The 20,436-nt window shown below is 35.5% G+C and overlaps 1 protein-coding gene across 3 annotated transcripts in view; it reads right to left on the bottom strand.

Moving 5' to 3' along the window:
- The window catches only part of PTPN4 (protein tyrosine phosphatase non-receptor type 4), a 207,932-nt gene that overhangs the window by 111,515 nt on the left and 75,981 nt on the right, over positions 1-20,436 (bottom strand). For 2 of the 3 annotated variants that reach the window (XM_029934710.1, XM_029934711.1), the window contains exons 3-8: positions 17,659-17,766; positions 5,669-5,711; positions 5,492-5,591; positions 1,435-1,479; positions 1,117-1,169; positions 640-760 (exon numbers count right to left, since the gene is read on the bottom strand). In XM_029934710.1, coding sequence (XP_029790570.1) covers positions 640-760; positions 1,117-1,169; positions 1,435-1,479; positions 5,492-5,591; positions 5,669-5,711; positions 17,659-17,766 — 470 coding nt within the window. The remainder of the gene's footprint in view (positions 1-639; positions 761-1,116; positions 1,170-1,434; positions 1,480-5,491; positions 5,592-5,668; positions 5,712-17,658; positions 17,767-20,436) is intronic. The other variant, XM_029934712.1, reaches the window with a different exon arrangement.

The raw sequence follows: 20,436 nt of genomic DNA, 5'->3' as shown, positions 1-20,436 counted from the left end.
CACTGCCTTAGTTCCTCCGTGAGTGTTCTGAATTGTATGTTAAAGTAAAAGTAAACTCTGAACCAATAAACAATATTATTTCTATTCAAAGCAATGTATCTCCTCTTGAAACAAATTATGCCACAGAAAATTAAAACTCACAAAATATCAAAGTTGAATACTGTTATGAACGAAAAAATGCTTTTTTTAAAAAGGACTTTAAAAAAATATTATTTTTGTATTACATAAAGTTCCTTTTTTCCTCTTGGCTTACTACCAAACAAATGATTCATTTCACATAGCTAAAAACAGAAAGAATTGCTAAGTAGACTGATCTTAAATTGATCTGTGAAGATGCTACTAATATTCTAAAGTTTCTTCCTAAAGAACTGTCAACTTTATAGAACAGTAAATTTCTGTTTACATATAGTTTTATGGTTCTTAGTAGAAATGGAAAGAAAGCCTTAGTCTATGAAATTAGTAATGATTTTTCTAGTATAGATAACCCACATTTCCTTACATCACATTATTTTACATAAAAGTAACTGTTCTATATTTAATAAATACAACATTCACATTAGAAATAATTTAAAACCTTTCTCTAGAAAAGACGCCACTAAGAAGTTTATGAAATAAGCAGAAAAGTAAGTAAATCCTTACGTATGTTGCTGATGTAATTTTGCAATTTCTTTTTCAAAATCTTGAGGTTGATTAGGAATGAAAGAATACTCTGAGAGGTAGCCTGGCAAGTTTTCTGACTGATTGTAGTCTCCAAGTTCAGCTATTGTATAGAAAGAAAATATTCATAATTTAATAAACACATTTTGTGATTCTGATAGCTAACTAAGAAATTTATGAATTCCATTATATTTCTGCAAGTATTTGTTTTTACTGCTGGCTATCAAGTAAGCAAATTATATCAAACACTTAACATTTCTAGGTCTCAAACAACTTCAGAAAAACTTTCTTTTTGGAAACTAACTGCTAACTAATTGGATGTTTCATTACATTTTCTTTGCAATCACTTTTTTCTGCATAAAATGTATGTCTAAAGAACATATATATTAAAGGTAATGTACTATCAACACAGACCACGCAATCACATGCTCTATGACCCAAACGTGGGCTGATACTTACACTGAACAGCAAATGAAGCCAACAGGGCAGCAGTATTGTAAGGACAGGGCAATCTAGTAAAACAAAACAAAAAACTCATACCCCATGGTTAAACACAATAATTTCAGAAGCACTGTAATTTATATTATACTATTCACATCCAAAGTTTCCACGTGACTTACTTTTTAAAAGTAACTTTTTAACAACTTATCTGATGGAAAAATTCATGCTATATGTAACCATTTTAAATAATTTGTTTGCAATGATTATGAATTACTTAAATAATACAGAATTGAAAGTACTTTTAAAGCCCATTACAAAAAAATTAAAATAGCCCACCTTCCAGTAAGAATGTCTTGTTTAATTTGCAAAAAATACTGGTACCTTAAAAAAAAAAGAGAGAGAAAGAGAGAGATAGCATTTAGCATTTACTGGAATTAAAACTGTATACTTACAGTAACCAACAAAATTGAATACTTATCTGCTTTTATAGTCTACATATTATATTAGCACGTGTAAATATATTTTTAAATAAGCTTTCATCTTTCATGAATTCCAATCATTAACATTCTTGACAGACAAAATTCTGTACTTCAAATATCTTGTTTCCACTAGCTTCTATTATAAAATTTCTCAACATCCTTAAAAGTTACATGACCAAGGGAGATTAAAGAGAATACTCTAAGATTGGTGTTCATAGAAATTAGAAATAGGAAGCACAGAAAACTTGAGTCAGAGTCGCCAGAGAGCTGACAGTAGCAATGCACTAGGGATCAACTGGAGAGAATCATCCTTTCTGCTTAGACAGAAAGCCAGAGCCAAAGACATGCCTATGATCATCTTATCATAATGCTGCCCCCTGCTGGAAGCTGTTAATTGTAGAAAAACACCTTTCTATTCTGAGTTAAGAAAGTTCTCTTTGATCAAGGAAAAAAAAAAAATCCCTTCTCTACGATTAGAATGGCCAAGTAAGCACATTCCTTTAAAACCAACAAAAACACAAGATTTCTATAAAAAAGAATACTAAGGTTGCTTACAAAAGGGCATTGAACCTTCAGACCTAGCAGAAAGTTATTCCCTCACAGATGTGTTAATGCTTGCAACCACTCACCTGTGTGTATAACATTGGCAGAAGACCAAATTTTGTGGCTTTAAATGTTTAAACAGGAAAATTTAAGACTTTTATTTCACCCCACTGAAAAAAGTATAAACACTCCAAGATTCAAAAATCATTAACAATTTTAGTTGTCTGGCTGATTAAAATTATTAGTTACATGACAATACTCAAATTACTAAAGAATATAGTTAAGGATTTTAGAAAATCAGATATTCACTAAAAAAACTTTTTTAAAAAGCTGATGTCCCGATTTCATATATTAATGAGGTATGCAAACTCTCTGTGAGAATTAATACATAATATTGTAAATATTATTTACTTGTTCAATCTAAGACAATATATTTCTATCTAGTGTACCTGGTTTCATAATTAAAAGTTAAAACTTCCTGGTGGGAAACAATCTCATAGTTAAGATTAAAAAGGCATGGATATCCTTGACAAAATATTGTAATCTTACACAAATGATATCCATGCCTGTTGAATTTTATTTATAGGCCAACCAGTAAGGATTGATAGAATGGAAACCAGAATTCAAGTCATAAGCTAAACCAGCCTGTGTTCTTTAGAAAATTACTTAAAATTTGGCTGAGCCTTAGTTTCTATCATTGTAAAATGGAAGTAATATCACTTGTGTGGTATATGTATCCCAGGGGCCCTTTAAATAAGGTGATAAAAACCCAATTTTTACAAAAGACTTTTAAGACAGATTAATAATGCTTGAGGTAAATATAGAAATAACATGTTTAATCTCTAAAGATAATATAACTGTTCTAATTCAGACAACAACCAACCCCATGAACACTTATTATGTACTGAGTACATACACCTAAGCACTAAAAAGGAACCAAAGGACTCTCATTTGTACCATCATGACTTCTGAGAAAACTCCCAATTCTAAGGAGGGCAGCACCCACTGATATGGAAGGACCCGCAGTCTGATGGAAGCTCTACAAGCCCACTGTTTCCTACCACTGAGCTAAAATGTAATCTCAAGGTGGGGAGGTGTAGCAGATTTTCCTGTTTTGTGGATTTACACTAGTCCTTAAAATTTAGCAACTGTGGCTGCAGGTGTCATATTAATATTAATCATGACCCTGCAGTAAGGTTGCCCAAGCAGTGAAGTTTAAAGGAGTATTTCTTAACCCTGGCTGCACACAATCACCTGGGAAGTTTGTGATGCTGTGACCAGGTCCCATCTGAGACCGAATAGTATCAGAATGTCTAAGGAGTTTGTCCAAGGCATCAGCAGGTTTTAAAGCTCCCCTAAGTGCTTCTAAGTTGTAGTCAGAGTAGAGGTTCACTAATGTACACTATGGTAATATAATAAAAACTAGGTACTTAACTCATTTTTACCAAGCCCCAGATACAAGACTCTAGGACATTCTATCATAAAGGATTTTTGAATGAATACATTGTTTCTAGAGAAAACAAAGATAACCTTCTTGATAACAGACTGAGCATAAATTAATTTCTTGATTACTACCAAACTTGGCTTTACTTTCTTCTACTTCAGGAAGATAGTCTGACTTAATTATCATTGAGATACCTTTATTCCTTGATCATGTTTTCAACTAGGGCTTTAAAAGAAACATCACATTCAAGCTCCATTAAAAAATTCAAAGACATTCTTTTGAGTGAAGTAAATTATGAATTGGCTACAATTGACAGTATTTTAATTGCTATGTTAACAAACATTTCATAGTTAAACACAGTAGAAATCTAACTTTAAATAATTGGTCTTTTAATTACAAATATTTCTTATACATTTAAAAACCTGATTACATAAAACATGTATTATCAAACACTTTGCTGCTTTATTTCAGGTTATATTTACCAGCAAATAGTAAAATGCACTTTACAATGTTCTATACTTCACAATTTTCTTGTCTCCTTGAAGTTAATCCAAAATTAGAGATTTTCTTTTAAAATACTAAGAATTAAGATAAAAGATTTTGTTATTTTAATTATTTAACAAACAACAAAACATGACTGATTAAGAACTACAACATTAAACTGAAGGTTATTCATATAACACAACTTTTGCATTTCAAGATAAATTAGCTGGGAAATATTATTAGTTTCAAAGGTTAGGACAGCCTAACCCAGGGCCTACACTCCTAACTTCTGTTGCAAAGAACTTCACAACTGGCCCTCAACAAATGCACAGTAAAGGATTCTTAAGAGTGTCAATCTAATTTTTCTCCCCTGATCTGCTGAACACCCTTGTATGAACACCTGAGGACTGACAGCTATAACTAAGTATCTTTAACTTATTCTTTAGTTTCTCCCCAGCACCACAGAATCCTAAACAGTGACTAAAACATGAACACCTCACATCCTATCTTCAGGTAACTTGAGGCAGATTGTTAATTTGGCAGCTATCCTTTAGAGTAATTCTGAATACAATCCCTGACCTATATTCTTCTGAGATTTTTATGGAAGGTATTGTATGTTAATTTACCTTTTTAAAAAATCTGATGACTTATTCTGTCTTACAAGCATAAACAAAGTTATTATTCAGGTACAGATATCACACTGTAATTATTTCTACCTTAAACAGTTCACCTAACATTGATACACTCAAAATGCACATCTGGGTCATTCTAGTGTACACTTTGTCAAGTAGAAATGATAACAAAATTAGATTATAACTTAAGATCAGACTCAAAATGGCCAATAAAGTGGGCACTTAAAAGACCTGAACATGTTAGTGCATTCTCTGCCAACATCCTTTATAAAAAGGTACCTGCTCACCCGAAACTAACGTAACATGTCAATTATACTTTTAAGGAACACGGGGGTGGGGGGGACCTATTGACCATTATTCCTGCACATAATGGTTATATATTTTCTAAATTCTATGTTCGCCTCAATGGAAATAAAAAACTTATGTAGAATATAGTTTAACATTAAAAAAAAAAGCAGGCACAATTCTCACTATGCACCATCAGTTGGATACAATTGCAGTATCATCTAATTACCTCAACTAGTTACAGAAGTGCTTCTTAACCATTGTTTAAAAGAGGAAAAATCTAATTTTATACGGTCAGGAGGCTGCCTGTGCTTGAATGGGGTGGCCCTGGGATTCCAATCTTCTAAGGCCTTCCCAGCTGCGCAAGAGGGCAGGAAACGATTACCATGAAAGCTCTATATCCTATTCTGTGTGATGGCTAGAAAGCTCAGAAGTACACTGTGATGATCTATTTCTGCCTAAATAATTTCAAAATTTTTTAATAGATCTGACAATATTTTCAGGAAAAATATGCTCCATAAACCCACCTCGTGTATTCTTCTTGTAACTTGTTGGGGTCACTTACAAAAAATTTGACTCTAAAGTTCAAACTGTAAGGAGATCCTCCTAGAAGTAATAAAAGCAGTTCTAATTAATTAGATTATATTAATCCTTTATCTTTATAAAAGATACTTGCAAAACATCAAGTAAATATGGATGCTCACTCTTTAGCTGCTTCCTTATAGGTTTGTTTGGATCCAGCCACCTCTGAAAAATAAATAAATAAAACTGATTTCTTTTTCCCTTGAGGAACGAATATATCACTTGTTGCAAATCTGTAACATCTGAAGATTGCGGCTAAAAACTGCATTTTTAAAAAAGCCTAAGAAAAAATACTCAATTTATAGATATTCATATCAAGCATAACAAAATACTAGAAAGTGCTGACTGTATTTGTGGTAGCTCTAATTTTTTATTTGAAATTAAACGCATCTAATAACCTCTACTCCAAAACTGAAGATGTCTAGTTATAGAATCTGAAGTGATTTCTGTTAATTTAACTATATTATGTAACCGTGTGGCAAATTTTTAAAATTCTTGATATCTTTCATAAAAATATAATTGGCCTTATCATCTCATTCAAACAAAATCTAACCACACATCATGAAAATATATTTCTAAGAAAAATTCTCTAACTTCTACCCTATTCCTTAAAAAATAAAACTATCTCCTCTCCCTCCTCCACAAAAATAAACCTCCACATTAATTTTGTAAGAGATAGTACTTAATTTGGGGAAAGATTGATTTTTGGGTGTGAGAATTTTAAATAGCCTCAACACTTCCAAATTCCAGTTAAGCTCTACTTCAGGAAAACTATAACTGAATTTAGAAAATATTTCAACTGCCAACATGTTTCATTTTTAAAAAATTAAAGAATCCAAAATGAGTAATAGATGTGAATTTCAAAGCACTACACAAATATCAGCTTACATCATTATGTATAAATCATACTCCACTGCCCATACTTGATTCTATGCAGAACACACAGAGATTTTAGTAACAAATAGCTGACATTAATTCGTAAATCTTCCCTTTCCATGATCCGTAACATCCAACACATCACATCCAGCTGATCCTACCTTCCACCTATACCTAGAATTTAACAGTTCTTCTCCATCCACTCTGCCACCATCATATGTCTGGGGTAACTCTGGCCATGGCCTCTTAATTGCTGTCTCTGCTTTTTTTTTTTTAAACCAAGTTCTTCATTCTCCATCTGGAACCAAGTGTAGGCTTTTGAAACATGTACCTTCTTTCCTTAATAGCTCTTGATATTTTCTCACACAAGGTTCAAAGTCCTCACTAGAGCTTGCACGATCACTTCTTACCTCAGTCTACTAAGCTCCAGCCATAATGGCCTCCTGTTTCTCACAGATGCCATCTTGGAGGGTCTTCAATTAAAAGCTCCCTTATGGACACCATGTCCTTCCTAACTTTCACATGGTTGACTCTTTCCATTGCCTGTTAAGTCTCTGCCTAAACACTACCCCCTCAGAAGGCCTTCACTGATCACCCTATCAAAAGTATGTCACGAAGGGGTGCCTGGGTGGCTCAGTAGGTTGAGCATCCCACTCTTCTGATTTCGGCTCAGGTCATGATCTCAAGGCCACAGGATCGAGCCCGACATTGGGGTCCGTGGCAAGCTTAGGATTCTCTCTCTCTACATCTGCCCTTCTCCCCGGCTTGTATTCTCTTCTCATATATATATATGTATATATATGTATACAAACTGTCACAAATCTCCTATGTCCTTATTTTCTGTAAATGGGCAAGGGATACTAATTTTCTTCACAACATATTCTTAATTGTAATGTTTGTTTTGCTTTTCTATTGCCTAGCTCCTTCATTAGATTATGAACTCCATGAGTTAAAGGATAAAGTCTTATTCATTCAAAGCTAAAGAGTCAGCACCTAGGCACAGGGCTTGGCATATAATATGTATTTTAAAAATGCAGTGAATGACTAAATAAAAACCTGCTGAACGGGCTCAACACCTGACACAGGCTGTGGGGGTTGTTTCCGCTCCAACAGTTAGCTGTTTTTCTCCCCTAGATGATGCATTTGCTTCCCCTGCAGATCTACCCGTTTATCCATCTTCCAACCCTTCTATCTTCTTCATGTTTTTTAGAAAAAGTCATAACTTACATTCATTTTAATGCTTGTCTGAAGTCAAAATTTGGGCTCAGGAAATCTATTCAAAGCCTGCCTTCCACATTCAGTTCTCCTTCAAAATATTCTAAAATAGTATCAGAGATACAAACACATTTACATACACAAATAGATATATTAAGCTGACAAAGCTGAGGAGTACAATAATAAGTACTGGGAAACTATTTTTAACTGGGGAGAGAGAGCACGCAAGCACAAGTGAGTGGGTAAAAAGGGTAGAGGGGGAGAGAGAGAGAATCCCAAGCCAGCTCCATGCTCAGCATGGAGCCCGATGTGAGGTTCAATCCCACAGCCCTGGGATCAGGACCTGAGCCGAAATCAAGAGTCAGACACTCAACCAACTGAGCTACCTGAGCACCTCTAAGTACTGGGAAATGTAGCAGAGCTCATCAATGATATCAATGAGACAGGACTTCATTTCTTGGCTTAAACCATGAAAAGGGAACAATTATATAATGAGCACTGCTAGACAGTAAAAACAGTGTTCCTAGTAAAAGCACATCATGAAGTCAAAAGAAAAAACAAAGTGAGAAAAGAGACAACATTTTTAAAAAGTTCTACAAATCAGTAAGTAAAAGACCAACACTAATAGGAATATGGGTAATGGATAAGAATAGAAATTCACAGGAAATTTAAATTACATTTAAGTTATGAAAAGATATTCAATCTCAATCATAATTAGAGAAATATAAAAGTAATTTATATTGGCTTTTCATTTTTCAGCAATAACATATTGGCAAAGGTTAAACTTTTAATGCTATACCACAATGGCAAGAATGTGGAAAACAGGCACATATACATAGCTCGTAAGAAGAAAAATTATGCCATCTCAATGTAGGACAACTTGGCAATATGTATCAAAACATAAAATGTAAATGACCATAGACCCAGCATTATTTTACATAGTATTATCTACTGGGATATATTTTACACAATACAGAATTCACCATTTTTAAATGTATACTTCAATGTACTTGAGTACATTCACTATGTTGTGTAACTATCAATACTAAATAATGTCAGAACACCTGCATCACCCTGAAAAGAAATCTCATACCTATTAACAGTCTGTCCCAGTGCCCCGGCAACAGCTATAATACTTATGAACTCATGGATTTTACTGTTTTGGATATTTCATATGAATGCAATCATACAACACATGGTTGGTTGTGCCTAGCTTCTTCATTTAGTATAATGTCTTCAAGGTTCATCCATGTTGTGGCATTTAACAGTACCTCATTCCATTTTATAGCTGACTTTAGGTTTTTATCTTTTGGCTCTCATGAATAACACTACTATGAACATCCATGTTCTAGTTTTGTGTGAACATGTGACTCAGTTCTCTCAAGTGTGTGTCTAAGATAGGTACTGTTTGGTCATAGAACTCTGTATTTAACTTTTTAAGGAATTGCCAAATATATTTCCATATTACATTTCCACCATCTATTTAAAAGGATTCCAATTTCTTTGTACTCTCATCAATACTTAATATTGTCTAATTAATTGTACCCATCCGAGTAGATGTGAAGTGGTATGTCATTTCTTTTAATTGATAAATTATATTCTATTCTACGGATATACAACTTGGTTTATTAGTTCATCAGGGGGTGGACGTGAGTGTTTCCCGTGTCTATTATTAGGAATAATGCTGCTACGAACATCTGAGTAGTAGCTTTTGTGTGTGACATGTTTTCATGTTTGGATAAATACTGGGAGTGGAACTGCTTATGGCACCTTTTTATACTATGTCCTGAAAACAAGTATCGAAAGGTCTCTAATTTTGTTCCTATATAAGTCAGCACTGAGATTATATCACTACTTTTAGTCATATGCCATAATCTGCTATGCCCAAAATAGTTCTACCAATTGAATTATTATGCTCTAAGAGTCTTCATTGTTTAAAATGCAATATACATGAATTTAAAATGTGGTATCTTGCTAGAAATGATTAATACCTACCAAGTATTAATAGCCAATAACGAGGTTCTGGTTCAAGATGGCAACCTAGGAGAGTCCTAAACTCATCTACTCCTAGGGACATACTGAATCTAAAAACTACATATAGACTTATTTCCTCTGGAAAACAAAAACAAAAACAAAACTAGATGAGTGACTTCCTCCCATCTGTGAAGGAGAAAAAACTCACAAAGTGGGAAGGACAAGACAAGACACAAACTCACCATAAAACCCCAACCCCAGCATGGTAACCCACAATTAGGGGGGAATTCACAACTCCAAGCTTCTCCTTGAAACGCAGAGTTTGAACTGCACATCTGGTGTCCCAACTTTTAAGACCTGAGCCTGACAGACGAGACTCCAAAATCTCTAGCGAAAGTCAACTAGAGCCTGTGACCACAAGACTCCCAAGACTAGAGTAAACTGAGAAACAGTTCTTAAAGGGTTAGTGCAAACTCACCCAACACAGGACAGAGCAGAGCTAACTGAAAAGTGCCCAGACTTTCTGCGAGAGAGAGACTTACTTATCTGAAAGCATGGGCCTAAGAGGAAGACAACTAATTTAACACACTTCGAGAGGGCCCTAGTGAAATACGCTCCAAAGATGGAGACCAGCAGGAACCATCTTTGTACTCAGCCTCTGCCTCACTCCAGGTCACTGGCATCTCTTGGAAAGAAGCTTATATGTTCCTTGTTGGATGGCACCCTGATTTTTTTAACTGCTGCCCAGGAGACACACAGCTCTGGTGACCACTGGGGCTCAAGTGTGCAGGTCTCAAAGGACTCTAACAATTGGAGAAAGAGTTCTAAACCAGCTACTACCCACAGGGCACAGCAAAAAGGGAACAGACTGAGGCATCCAGTCTTTCTGTAAAGGAGGCCTATTAGTTTCTCTTAGAATGGTGGCCAGAGTAACAGGGTTCCAATTAAATGCTCATCTAAGACCCGACTGTCATCTTCTCAGGAGACCTCAGACAGCAGGTACTGTCTACAAGCACTCCCTCTGCGCTGCTCCAAATCACCAGAGCCTCCCAGAGGAGAGTTTGTGCATATGTCTGGTGCTCTAGTTTTTATGTCTGCTGTCCAGGGAACACCCCTTGACCATCTGGTTCTACTGCCCAGCATGGCTTGTGTCATGGGTCCAAAGGGACTAATAACAAATGAAGAAACCATTCTTAGCTGGCCACCATCCCCCAGGGCAGAATGCAGAGATAGGAGAATGAAACACACCCTTAGTCTTTGGGTGAAAGAGGCCTATTTGCTTGTGTTAAAGATCTACCCTGAGGGGCAGGATTCTGGTTTGGCACACATATAAGGCACTCTTTGGGAAGGAAGCTGGTGGGTGCCATCTTTGCATGCTCCTTGTCTGCCCAGGTTGTTGGTGTCTCTGAGAAAGGAGGTTGTGTCTGGTGCCCTGGCTTTTGTGTCTGCGGTCCAGAGGACACACCCGTTGATGGCTTGACTCTAATGGCAAGTAGGGCTTACGTTTAAAGGTTCAAGGGGACAGTAGCAAACAAAGAATTTACAGTGTTTAACTAATTATCACCCCAGAGTTCAGCATGGAGGGGGCAGACAGAAATGCCCATCTCCCATATTCCCCTAAAAGATGGATATTTGCATACTTTAAAAACTGCTGTCTAGGGGTCTGGCTTCCAATCAGCCTAAATCTATGTGCTGACTGAGATCCTCCCCTTTGAGACACTGGCAGGTCTTGGCCACATCCTGAAGTACTAAGAGCCACTAAAAATAAAATTACCTGCTTGGAAAATCTCAAAAGGCTCCAGGGATAAGAGCTATGTAGGGCAAGGATGAATGATAAGGCTCAATACAAGGCCATTCCTTCAAGGCTGGGAGAGGTGACTGTTTTATCTAATGCATAGAAACCACCACAGTAGGAGAAACAAAATGAGAAAAAGAGGAATATGTTCCCAACAAAAGAACAAGAGGAAATTTCAGAAAAAGACCTTAATATAGTGAATATAGGTGATTTTACCTGATAAAGAATTCAAAATATTAGTCATAAAGATGTTCATTGAGTTCAGAAGAACTAATGAACACTGTAAGAATTTCAACAAAGAGACAGAAAATATAAGAAAGTACTAAAAAGAAGTCCCAGGACTGAAGAACACAGTAGCTCAACTGAAACATACATAAGAGGGGGTTAACAGCAGACTAGATGAAGCAGAGGAAAGTGAGTGAACTCGAAGATAAGATAGTAGACCTCAACCAAGCAGCAACAAGAAAAAACAATGAAAATAAGTAAAAATAGCTTAAGGGACTCATGAGACAAGATCAAGCAGATCAATATTGGGGCGCCTGGGTGGCTCAGTCAGTTAAGTGTCTGACTTTGGCTCAGGTCATGATCTCACAGTCTGTGGGTCCGAGCCCTACGTCAGGCTCTGTGCTGACAGCTAGCTCAGAGCCTAGAGCCTGCTTCAGATTCTGTATCTCCCTCTCTCTCTGACCCTCCCCTGCTCACTCTGTCTCTGTCTCTCAAAAACAAATTTAAAAAAATAAAAATAAAAAGCAGATGAATACTCACAGCATAGGGCTCCCAGGAGTCAGAGAGAGAGACAGAAAGGAGCAAAAAACGTATTTGAAGAAAGAAAAGTTGAAAGCTCTCCTAACATGGGGAAGGAAGTGACACCCAGATCTAAGAGTTTCAGAGTTCCAAATAAGAGGATTCCAAAGAGACCCATGGTAAGACACATTATAATTAAAGTGTTAAAAGTTGAAGGCAAGGAGACCAAATTAAAGGCAGCAAGAAGAAAACAACTTCTTATAAACAAGGGAAGTCCCAAAAGATTGTCACCAGATTTTTCAGCAGAAATTTTATAGGCCAAAAGACCATGGCATGGCACATCTGAAGTGCTGAAAGAAACAGAAACATGCCAACCAAGAATACTCTATATGGCACAAGTGATCTTTACAACTGAAGGAGCAGTCAAGAGTTTTCCAGACAAGCCAAAGCCAAAGGAGTTCATCACTACCAGCCCATCCTTAAAATAAATGTTAAAGGTAACTTCTTTAAAATGAAATGAAAGGGTGTTAATTAGTAACAGAAAAACATGAAAGTATAAATCTCACTGATTAACGTAAATATACAGTAAAATTCAGAATAATCTAAATGTCATAAAGGTGGTGGATTAATCATGTATTAAGCAAGTATGAAGGTTAAAATATAAAACTAATAAAAATAACTATAACCACGACAATTTATTAATGGATACACAAGGTAAAAAGATATAAATTATGACATCAAAAACATAAAATGGAGGTGGGGTAAAAATGTAGAGGTTAAGGATGTGTTCAAACTTAAGCTGTTATAGGCTGTAATAAGTTGCTTGATGTAAGCTTCATGGTAACTACAAAGCAAAAACCTACATTGGATAAACAAAAGATAAAGAGAAAAGAATCTAAGCATATCACCATAAAAAAAAATTTCAAACTGCCAACAAAGAAAGAAAGACCCATCTATAAGCTACCTACAAAAGACTTGCTTCATATGTAAGGATATATACAGCCTGAAAGTGAAGGAAAGGGAAAAGATTCTCCATGCAAACAGAAACTTAAAGTTGGATGGCTTTTTATGTAAGACAAAAAGGGGCACTTGGATGTGTCTGACTCTTCATTTTAGCTCAGGTCATAGTCTCACAGTTGGGGGATCCAACCTTGTGTCAGACTCTGCACAGATGATAGTGCAGAGCCTGCCTGGGATTCCCTCCTTCTTTCTCTGTCCCTCCTCTGCTCATGTGTTCATGCACTCACTTGCTTTCTCTCTCTCTTGCCAAGTAAATAAATAAATTAAAAAAAAAAAGACAAAACAGACCTTAATACAAAGACTACAATAAGAGACAAACTTATTATGTAATAACAAATGGGTCAACCCAACCAAAGATATAAAATTTGTAAATATATATGCATCTAGCATAAAGCATATAAACATATCATGCAAGTATTAACACATTTAAAGGAAGAAACAGACAGCAATGATAGGAGGGGACTCTAATATTCCACTTTCATCAACGGGCAGATCATCCAAACAAAAAAAACCAATAAAAAAAACACACTGGCTTTAAACAAGACACAGTGAGTGTTGGTAGGCATGTGGATAAAAGGGAATCTTTGAGCACTAGTAGTTGGAATATAAAGTGTTGCAGTCACTATGGAATACAGTACAGAGGTTTCTCAAAAAATTAAAAATAGAACTTCTATATAATCCAGAAATTGCACTTTGGTATTTATCCAAAGGAAACAAAAACACTAACTGGAAAAGATGTCTGTATCTTTGTGTTCAATGAAGCACTATTTACAATAGCCGACTTAAGTGTCTACTGATAGATGAGTGGATAAAAAGGATAGAGTGCACGTGCACACATGCAAACACACACGCAGGAATATTACTGAACCATAAAAAAGGAAGGGAATCTTGTGACAACTTGTACAGACTTTTGAGGGTACTGTGCTAAATAAAATAAATCAGACAAGTTAAAAAAAATACCACTATGATCTCACTTATAAGTGGAAACTAAAAGCAAAAAACCAAAAGCCAAACCTTACCAAATACTGAACTCTTAGATACAGAGAACAGGTAAGTGGCTCCCCGAGGAGGGGCATAGGGCATGAGTGAAATGGTAAAGGGAGTCAAACAGTACATACTTCCAGTTATAAAATAATTAAGTCCTGGGGATGTAATGTATGGCATGGTGACTGTAGTTAATATTTTATATTAATGATAGTTAATATGCTGTATATTTGAAAGTTGCTAAGAAAATAGATTTTAAAAGTTCATCACAAGGAAAAATATTTGTAACTTTATGGTGATGATGTTAATTATAATTACTGTGGTGATCATTTCATAATATACACAAATATCAAATCATTATATTGTACATCTGAAACTAATATAATGATACATGTCAATTAAATCTCAATAAAAAAAAGAAATAGCTACTAGAAATGAGTATTTCATCATCAACTCCATCAATTCCTGAAGGAGTTTCAACTTAGGCCTAGAGATCTTTATAGTCTTCTCAAAATTAATTGCTCAGTCTTCTCCCGTCATAGGGTATATTGTTAATCTTCAAAATGTCTCATATTTGCAAGTTAATTTGTATCTTTCTAAATGTAATACTTAAAAAAACAAGGAGGTTATGTGATTGCCTGATTAAACTTGTTAGTAGTGTTATTAAAATTTTCTTTGTGTATTACTATTTGGTACATCTATTAATGTTAAAGTATTAAGTTTTCTAGAGCATCTGTTCTATTTATCCCAACCTGTGAGGTTTTTACTGTGACAATTATATTTTTAATTCCCAACGTCTGTCATTATTCCCTTTGCATGGATATAATATCTGCTCTAATCATGCCAATTTAAAATGAGTCCTTTTCATTTGTTTGTTGATAAATTACTATTTATCAAGCATTTACTCTGCTTAAACATTGTTCTAAGTGTTTCACATGTAAATATTCACTTCATCTCCATATTAGCCCCAAGACTGGTACTACTATTTCCAATTTCACAAACTTTTACAAAGTATTTTACAATTGGAAAATTCACTCGCTTTGGTGAATCTCTTTCATTGTGTTGGCTTTCCTCAAATGCTGGTTATCTATTTTGTGGAGTGCCTGTTTTTAAGGCTGAAATTTCCTGTAAGCTGCTTTATGAATCTTTTATGTGTCTGCCTACTTGTGGAGAAGAGATAAAATCTACAGCGTGATTCCAGTAATTGATGAAAGACAGAGGGCGGCCAGGAGGGTATCAGAGCTGCCTAGTCTCCTGGGGAAGGGTGATTTTTCCATTTTGCCGTGTGTCATCGCCATGTGTCACCAGTGCTCTGGGACTTCCCTCTCTAATTAAGTACTCACACTTAATGTAAACTTAGGGGTATGTAGCACTAATTACTTACCACATGGCCCATGGGTAGGGAATGAGATGACCCACTTGGCTGCTTCTATACCAGTGTACCTTCTCCCAGTAGCTCCCCAAAGTCTCCACAACCTCCCCAATTCGCTTCCCATCAAACCTTGCTCAGCACTGAACTGGGCATGCTTTTGAAACTACTTATATTTATGCACTTTGTGATCTTGGGCAAGTTACTTCACTTCTCTGTACCTTCATTTTTTCAAATATGAAGTGGGGACAGTAGTATCCAGTTATGATGTTAGGATTAAACTTGGTAAGATTCAAATACTTAGTGCACAGTGTTTCATACATGCTAGAAATGTGCAGTCATTTTGCCATCTTGCTGCAGAAACACTGTGCTTCTTAAAATCGGAGGCTTAAATATTTTTAGAGAATATAAATATATGATTTCAAGATGTGTATAAGCTCACCTGTGAGGCAACCAATGGAAAACTGACAGACACACAGGCAAATAAATGAAATGAAAATGAAAAGTGAAATGAAACGAGATTTGGAGACAGAACAAGTAGGATAGCTACTTATAACTGAATAACAAAGATACTCTGTCCCCCCCCCCTTTTTAATGTTTAGTTATTTTGAAAGAGGGAGGAATGGAGGGAGAAAGAGAGAGGGACAGCCAGACACAGCACATGCAAGGGAGGGGCAGAAAGAAAGGGAGAGAGAGAATCCTAAGTAGATTCCAGTCAGCACAGATCTCACAAACCATGAGATCATGATCTGAACTGAAATCAAGAAGAGTTTGACACTCAACCAACTGAGCCACTCAGGTGCTCTCCCCTGCTTTCGGATGCCAGGAGGCTCCACTCTCCTAAAAGTCTCTAGTTTGCAAATCTATTGGCCACTGGCCACACTGTAAGCATAGTGGTATGTCTAAAGTACAAGTCTCATGTAACTTGTATAGAAAAATCTTAAGTGAATACAACTTTATAGATTAAAAAGTATTCCATAATCTGCTGTACTACCCAAAGGGGAAAGAGTATTTTTGTTATGCAGTTTCAAGTAGCTACCCTACTTGTTCTCTCTCTAAATCTTGTTTCATTTCATTTTTTATTTTCATTTCACTTATTTGTGTGTCTCTGTCAGTTTTCCATGGATTGCCTCAAAGATGAGCTTATACACATCTTGAAATCATATATTCATGTTCTTTAAAAAGTAGGGGGTCAGAGAGAGGGGTACAGAACATCTGAAGCAGGCTCTATGCTTACAGGCTGACAGCAGTGACTCTGATATGAGGCTCAAACTCACGAACCATGAGATCATGACCCAAACTGAAGTCAGATGCTCAACCAACTGAGCTACCTAGGTGTCCCCCAATTTTTCTAAACTATATATACAAAAGGTCTTTTTCAAAACACTCTCCTGTACTAATCAAATGGGTATCATTATTCTTTTGTAAAAGACCCATGTGTATAAGCATGCAGCTTTTCATAGAATTCAACATTTCTATTATTCATCAAGCTATTTCTATGTGAATTTTCCAACCAGAAGAACTTGATTACAACCATGATTACAACTATTAATGAATCAGTAACAATCCAAGTAACTTAATGTTCAAGAACTACAGAGCTCTAAAATTTAATCTCTATCTCATTTGGGAGGGTCTCCTATGAATCTTCCTACTTGGATAATTTACATTTAACAAATTAAGAATTTTAGTTAGAAACAGATTGCCATGAATGCCACAAAAAACTAATTTCACTTTAATGGAGGCTAATACAAGACTAAGATATATTAACATCTGAAAATATTTTTATTTTACTTCAGTATTTTAATACTGCATTATTAATATTTTAAACGTTGTGCCCAATTTTCTCTGTCACTCAAGCAGCATGAATTCGATTTACAGCTCAATGGTGTGAGATAAATAAACTGGCACTAGATTTACAGACTGACTTTTAATTATGAAAATCTTTAGGAAAAAACTTTACTAATTAAAACACTAAGAAAATGAGGAACAAACGCAGAATTACCTCTAACCATTCCAATTAAATTCTTAAAACTTTAACTCTCTAATCGGATTAGTAAACATTATAAATCAAAAATTCCTTATATTATGAACTGAGAAAAACTGAAATGAAGCAAAAGACAGCAACTTAAACTTACTGGGTTGTCTGTGGAATCGTCAGCCAACTGTAAACCAAAGTAGTCACGCTCTGTCAAATCAAGATGCTTGAAGACTATATCCAACAAAACTTGCCCCTGATCATGTTTCTAGAAGAAAAAGAAAAAGAAATCAACACTGACAGGCAATATACTTTCAGATTTTTGAGCTCTTGAATTTTTGTCCTTCTCTACTAAATTGGCAACTATTCCCACATCAATGATTCGATAGAGAATAAAGACGTCACAGGCTACATAGTACTGAAAAAACAGTCTGACTTGGGGTCCCTGACAAGCTCAGGTGGAAAAGCATGTAACTCTTGAGTCCCTGATCATTAGGGTGTAGAGATTACTAAAAAATAAATAAACTAAAAAAAGAATACTCTGATTTTTATTCAGAAGGTTCAGAGAGCATATAATAAATATGATGGCATTAAAGAAAACTTCTGATTGAAATGGCATCTGCTTTCAAACTAGTATCATGGGATTTTGATAATTTCATATTATTGCCACAGTAACTCACATATATATATTTATCATTTGTCTTATTGGGTTTTTTTTTTAATGTGTGTTTATTTTTGAGAGAGAGAGAGAGACACAGCGTGAGTGCATGAAGGGCAGAGACAGAGGGAGACACAGAATCCAAGGCAGGCTCCAGGCTCTGAGCTGTCAGTGCAGAGTCCGACACGGGGCTCAAACCCACGAACCATAAGATCATGACCTGAGCTGAAGTCAGACACTTAACCCACTGAGCCACCCAAGTGCCCCTTGTCTCACTGTTTTTATTCTTCCATTTAAATTAGGACTAGAAAGTGACACATGTAACTAAATAAAATTTAATATTTCTGCATATAAAACAGTCATCAAAAACCCAATAATGATGAAAATTGACAAGTAATTTATGAATAATATTTTAATTATGCAAGTATTCAGGCAACTTTTGAAACATACCTCATTTTAACCTCATATCAATTCCCTCTTGTAGGCATCATTATCCTGCTGTTTTAGTAAAAGCAAGTATAACTTCCCTAAGTTCCACAGTTACTAAGTTGTAGAACAAAGGGCATGACTTGACTAGGTAATATCCTAAAAAACGAAATGTAATTTGCATGTAAGTGATGAATCACTAAATTCTATATCTGAAATGAATATTGCACTGTTTGTTAACTAACTGCACTTTAAATAAAAACTTGGGGGGAATATAACTAATAAAAACATGAAGAAATAATTGACACATCTGGTAATAAAAGAAATCAAAGTGGAAAACTATAATGTCATGCTATGAGCAAACAACAAACCAAAAAATCCAACGAGTAAGATAAAAAATACTTACTACTGCTAACATTATAGATAGATTTAATGTATTATGAAAGTAATTGGAAAATATTAAATAAGAGCAATAATAATATTGACTACTTTTGGCATTCTAGCCTTAGTGACAAACAAAATCTAGTATTATGATGAAATCACTATACATATCAGTATGTTCACTACAGTATTATTTATATAAGACAAATGTTAGGAAAACATGTTAGCAAATAGTAGTATACCTTAGTACTAGTTATTCTCTCATTAGCTATAGCAGTTTGGAAACTTCTAGCTACATATTACAATTAAAGCCCAGAGCCAAAACAATGAGCACGTACGTATATGTTTTCATTTAAAGAAAATACAGAGGTACAACAGACTCCAGAGATGGCTAATTCAAGCAGACAGAGATGTAGTCAAGCACCAGGTTTCTTTCTATATCTCTTATCTGCAGTCCTGATATTAACTGTCTTTGTAGGCTATTACCAAGATGGTCACAGCAATTTCAAAATTCATACCAGTACATGACAATGTCCAAAAGAACAACCTTCTTAGTAAGGTTACTTTACAAAGAGCTTTCCTCCATGTCTTACTGGCCAGCCTGGGTCAAAAAGCTACCTGCAAAACTCATAAATGGCAGAAAGTATGTGCTTCATGTACTGCTTCACAATGGTGATTGCCATTTAAATAACATATAAAAAATTTTTATACTGATATAACTCACCTCCCCCACCCCTCACCCATTCTCATTAAATTGGTCCAAAATGGAGATCAAGCATTAGTCTTTTTTTTTCTTTATGTTTTACTTACTTGAGAGAGAGAGAGAGAGAGAGTGAGCAAGCATCAGAGGGCAGAGAGAAAGAGAGGAGAGAGAGAATCCCAAGCAGGCCCTGCACTGTCAGCACCCGATCTGAGACTTGAACCCACAAACCAAGAGTCAGATGCTTAATTAAACTGAGCCACCCAGGTACCTCAAGCATTAGTCTTTTAAAAAGCTGCTAAGGTGAGTCTAATGTTCTCTTCTAGAGAATAAATATATGGAGAGACGCATTTCTCCCTATACCTGCAGCTAAGTGAAACAAACAAAAACATTAAAAATAAGAAAATTCTAAAAGGGGAAAAGAAAGTGGCAGCCTGGCTGGGGAACTCTAAGTTTTCTTTCCATTTCTTTTTATTGAGGTAACATTCATACAATATAAAACTAACCATTTTGTACAATTTAGTGGCATTTAGTACATGGACAATACTGTGCAATCATCACCTCTATTGAGTTCCAAAACATTTTCATCAAACCAAAAAATACCACACCCATCAAATAACCCTCCCCCTTTCCTAGGGCCCTGGCAAGCACACAACTGCTTCCTGTTTGATGGATTGACCTATGATAGACATTTCATATAAATGGAACCAAACACTTAGAACCTGGGTCTGGCTTTTTCACTTAGTATAATGTATTCAAGGTTTATCTATGTT

The sequence above is a fragment of the Suricata suricatta genome, chromosome 3, assembly GCF_006229205.1.
Source record: "Suricata suricatta isolate VVHF042 chromosome 3, meerkat_22Aug2017_6uvM2_HiC, whole genome shotgun sequence".
Taxonomy (NCBI): domain Eukaryota; kingdom Metazoa; phylum Chordata; class Mammalia; order Carnivora; family Herpestidae; genus Suricata; species Suricata suricatta.
This window is presented reverse-complemented; position numbering and strand designations above follow the sequence as displayed.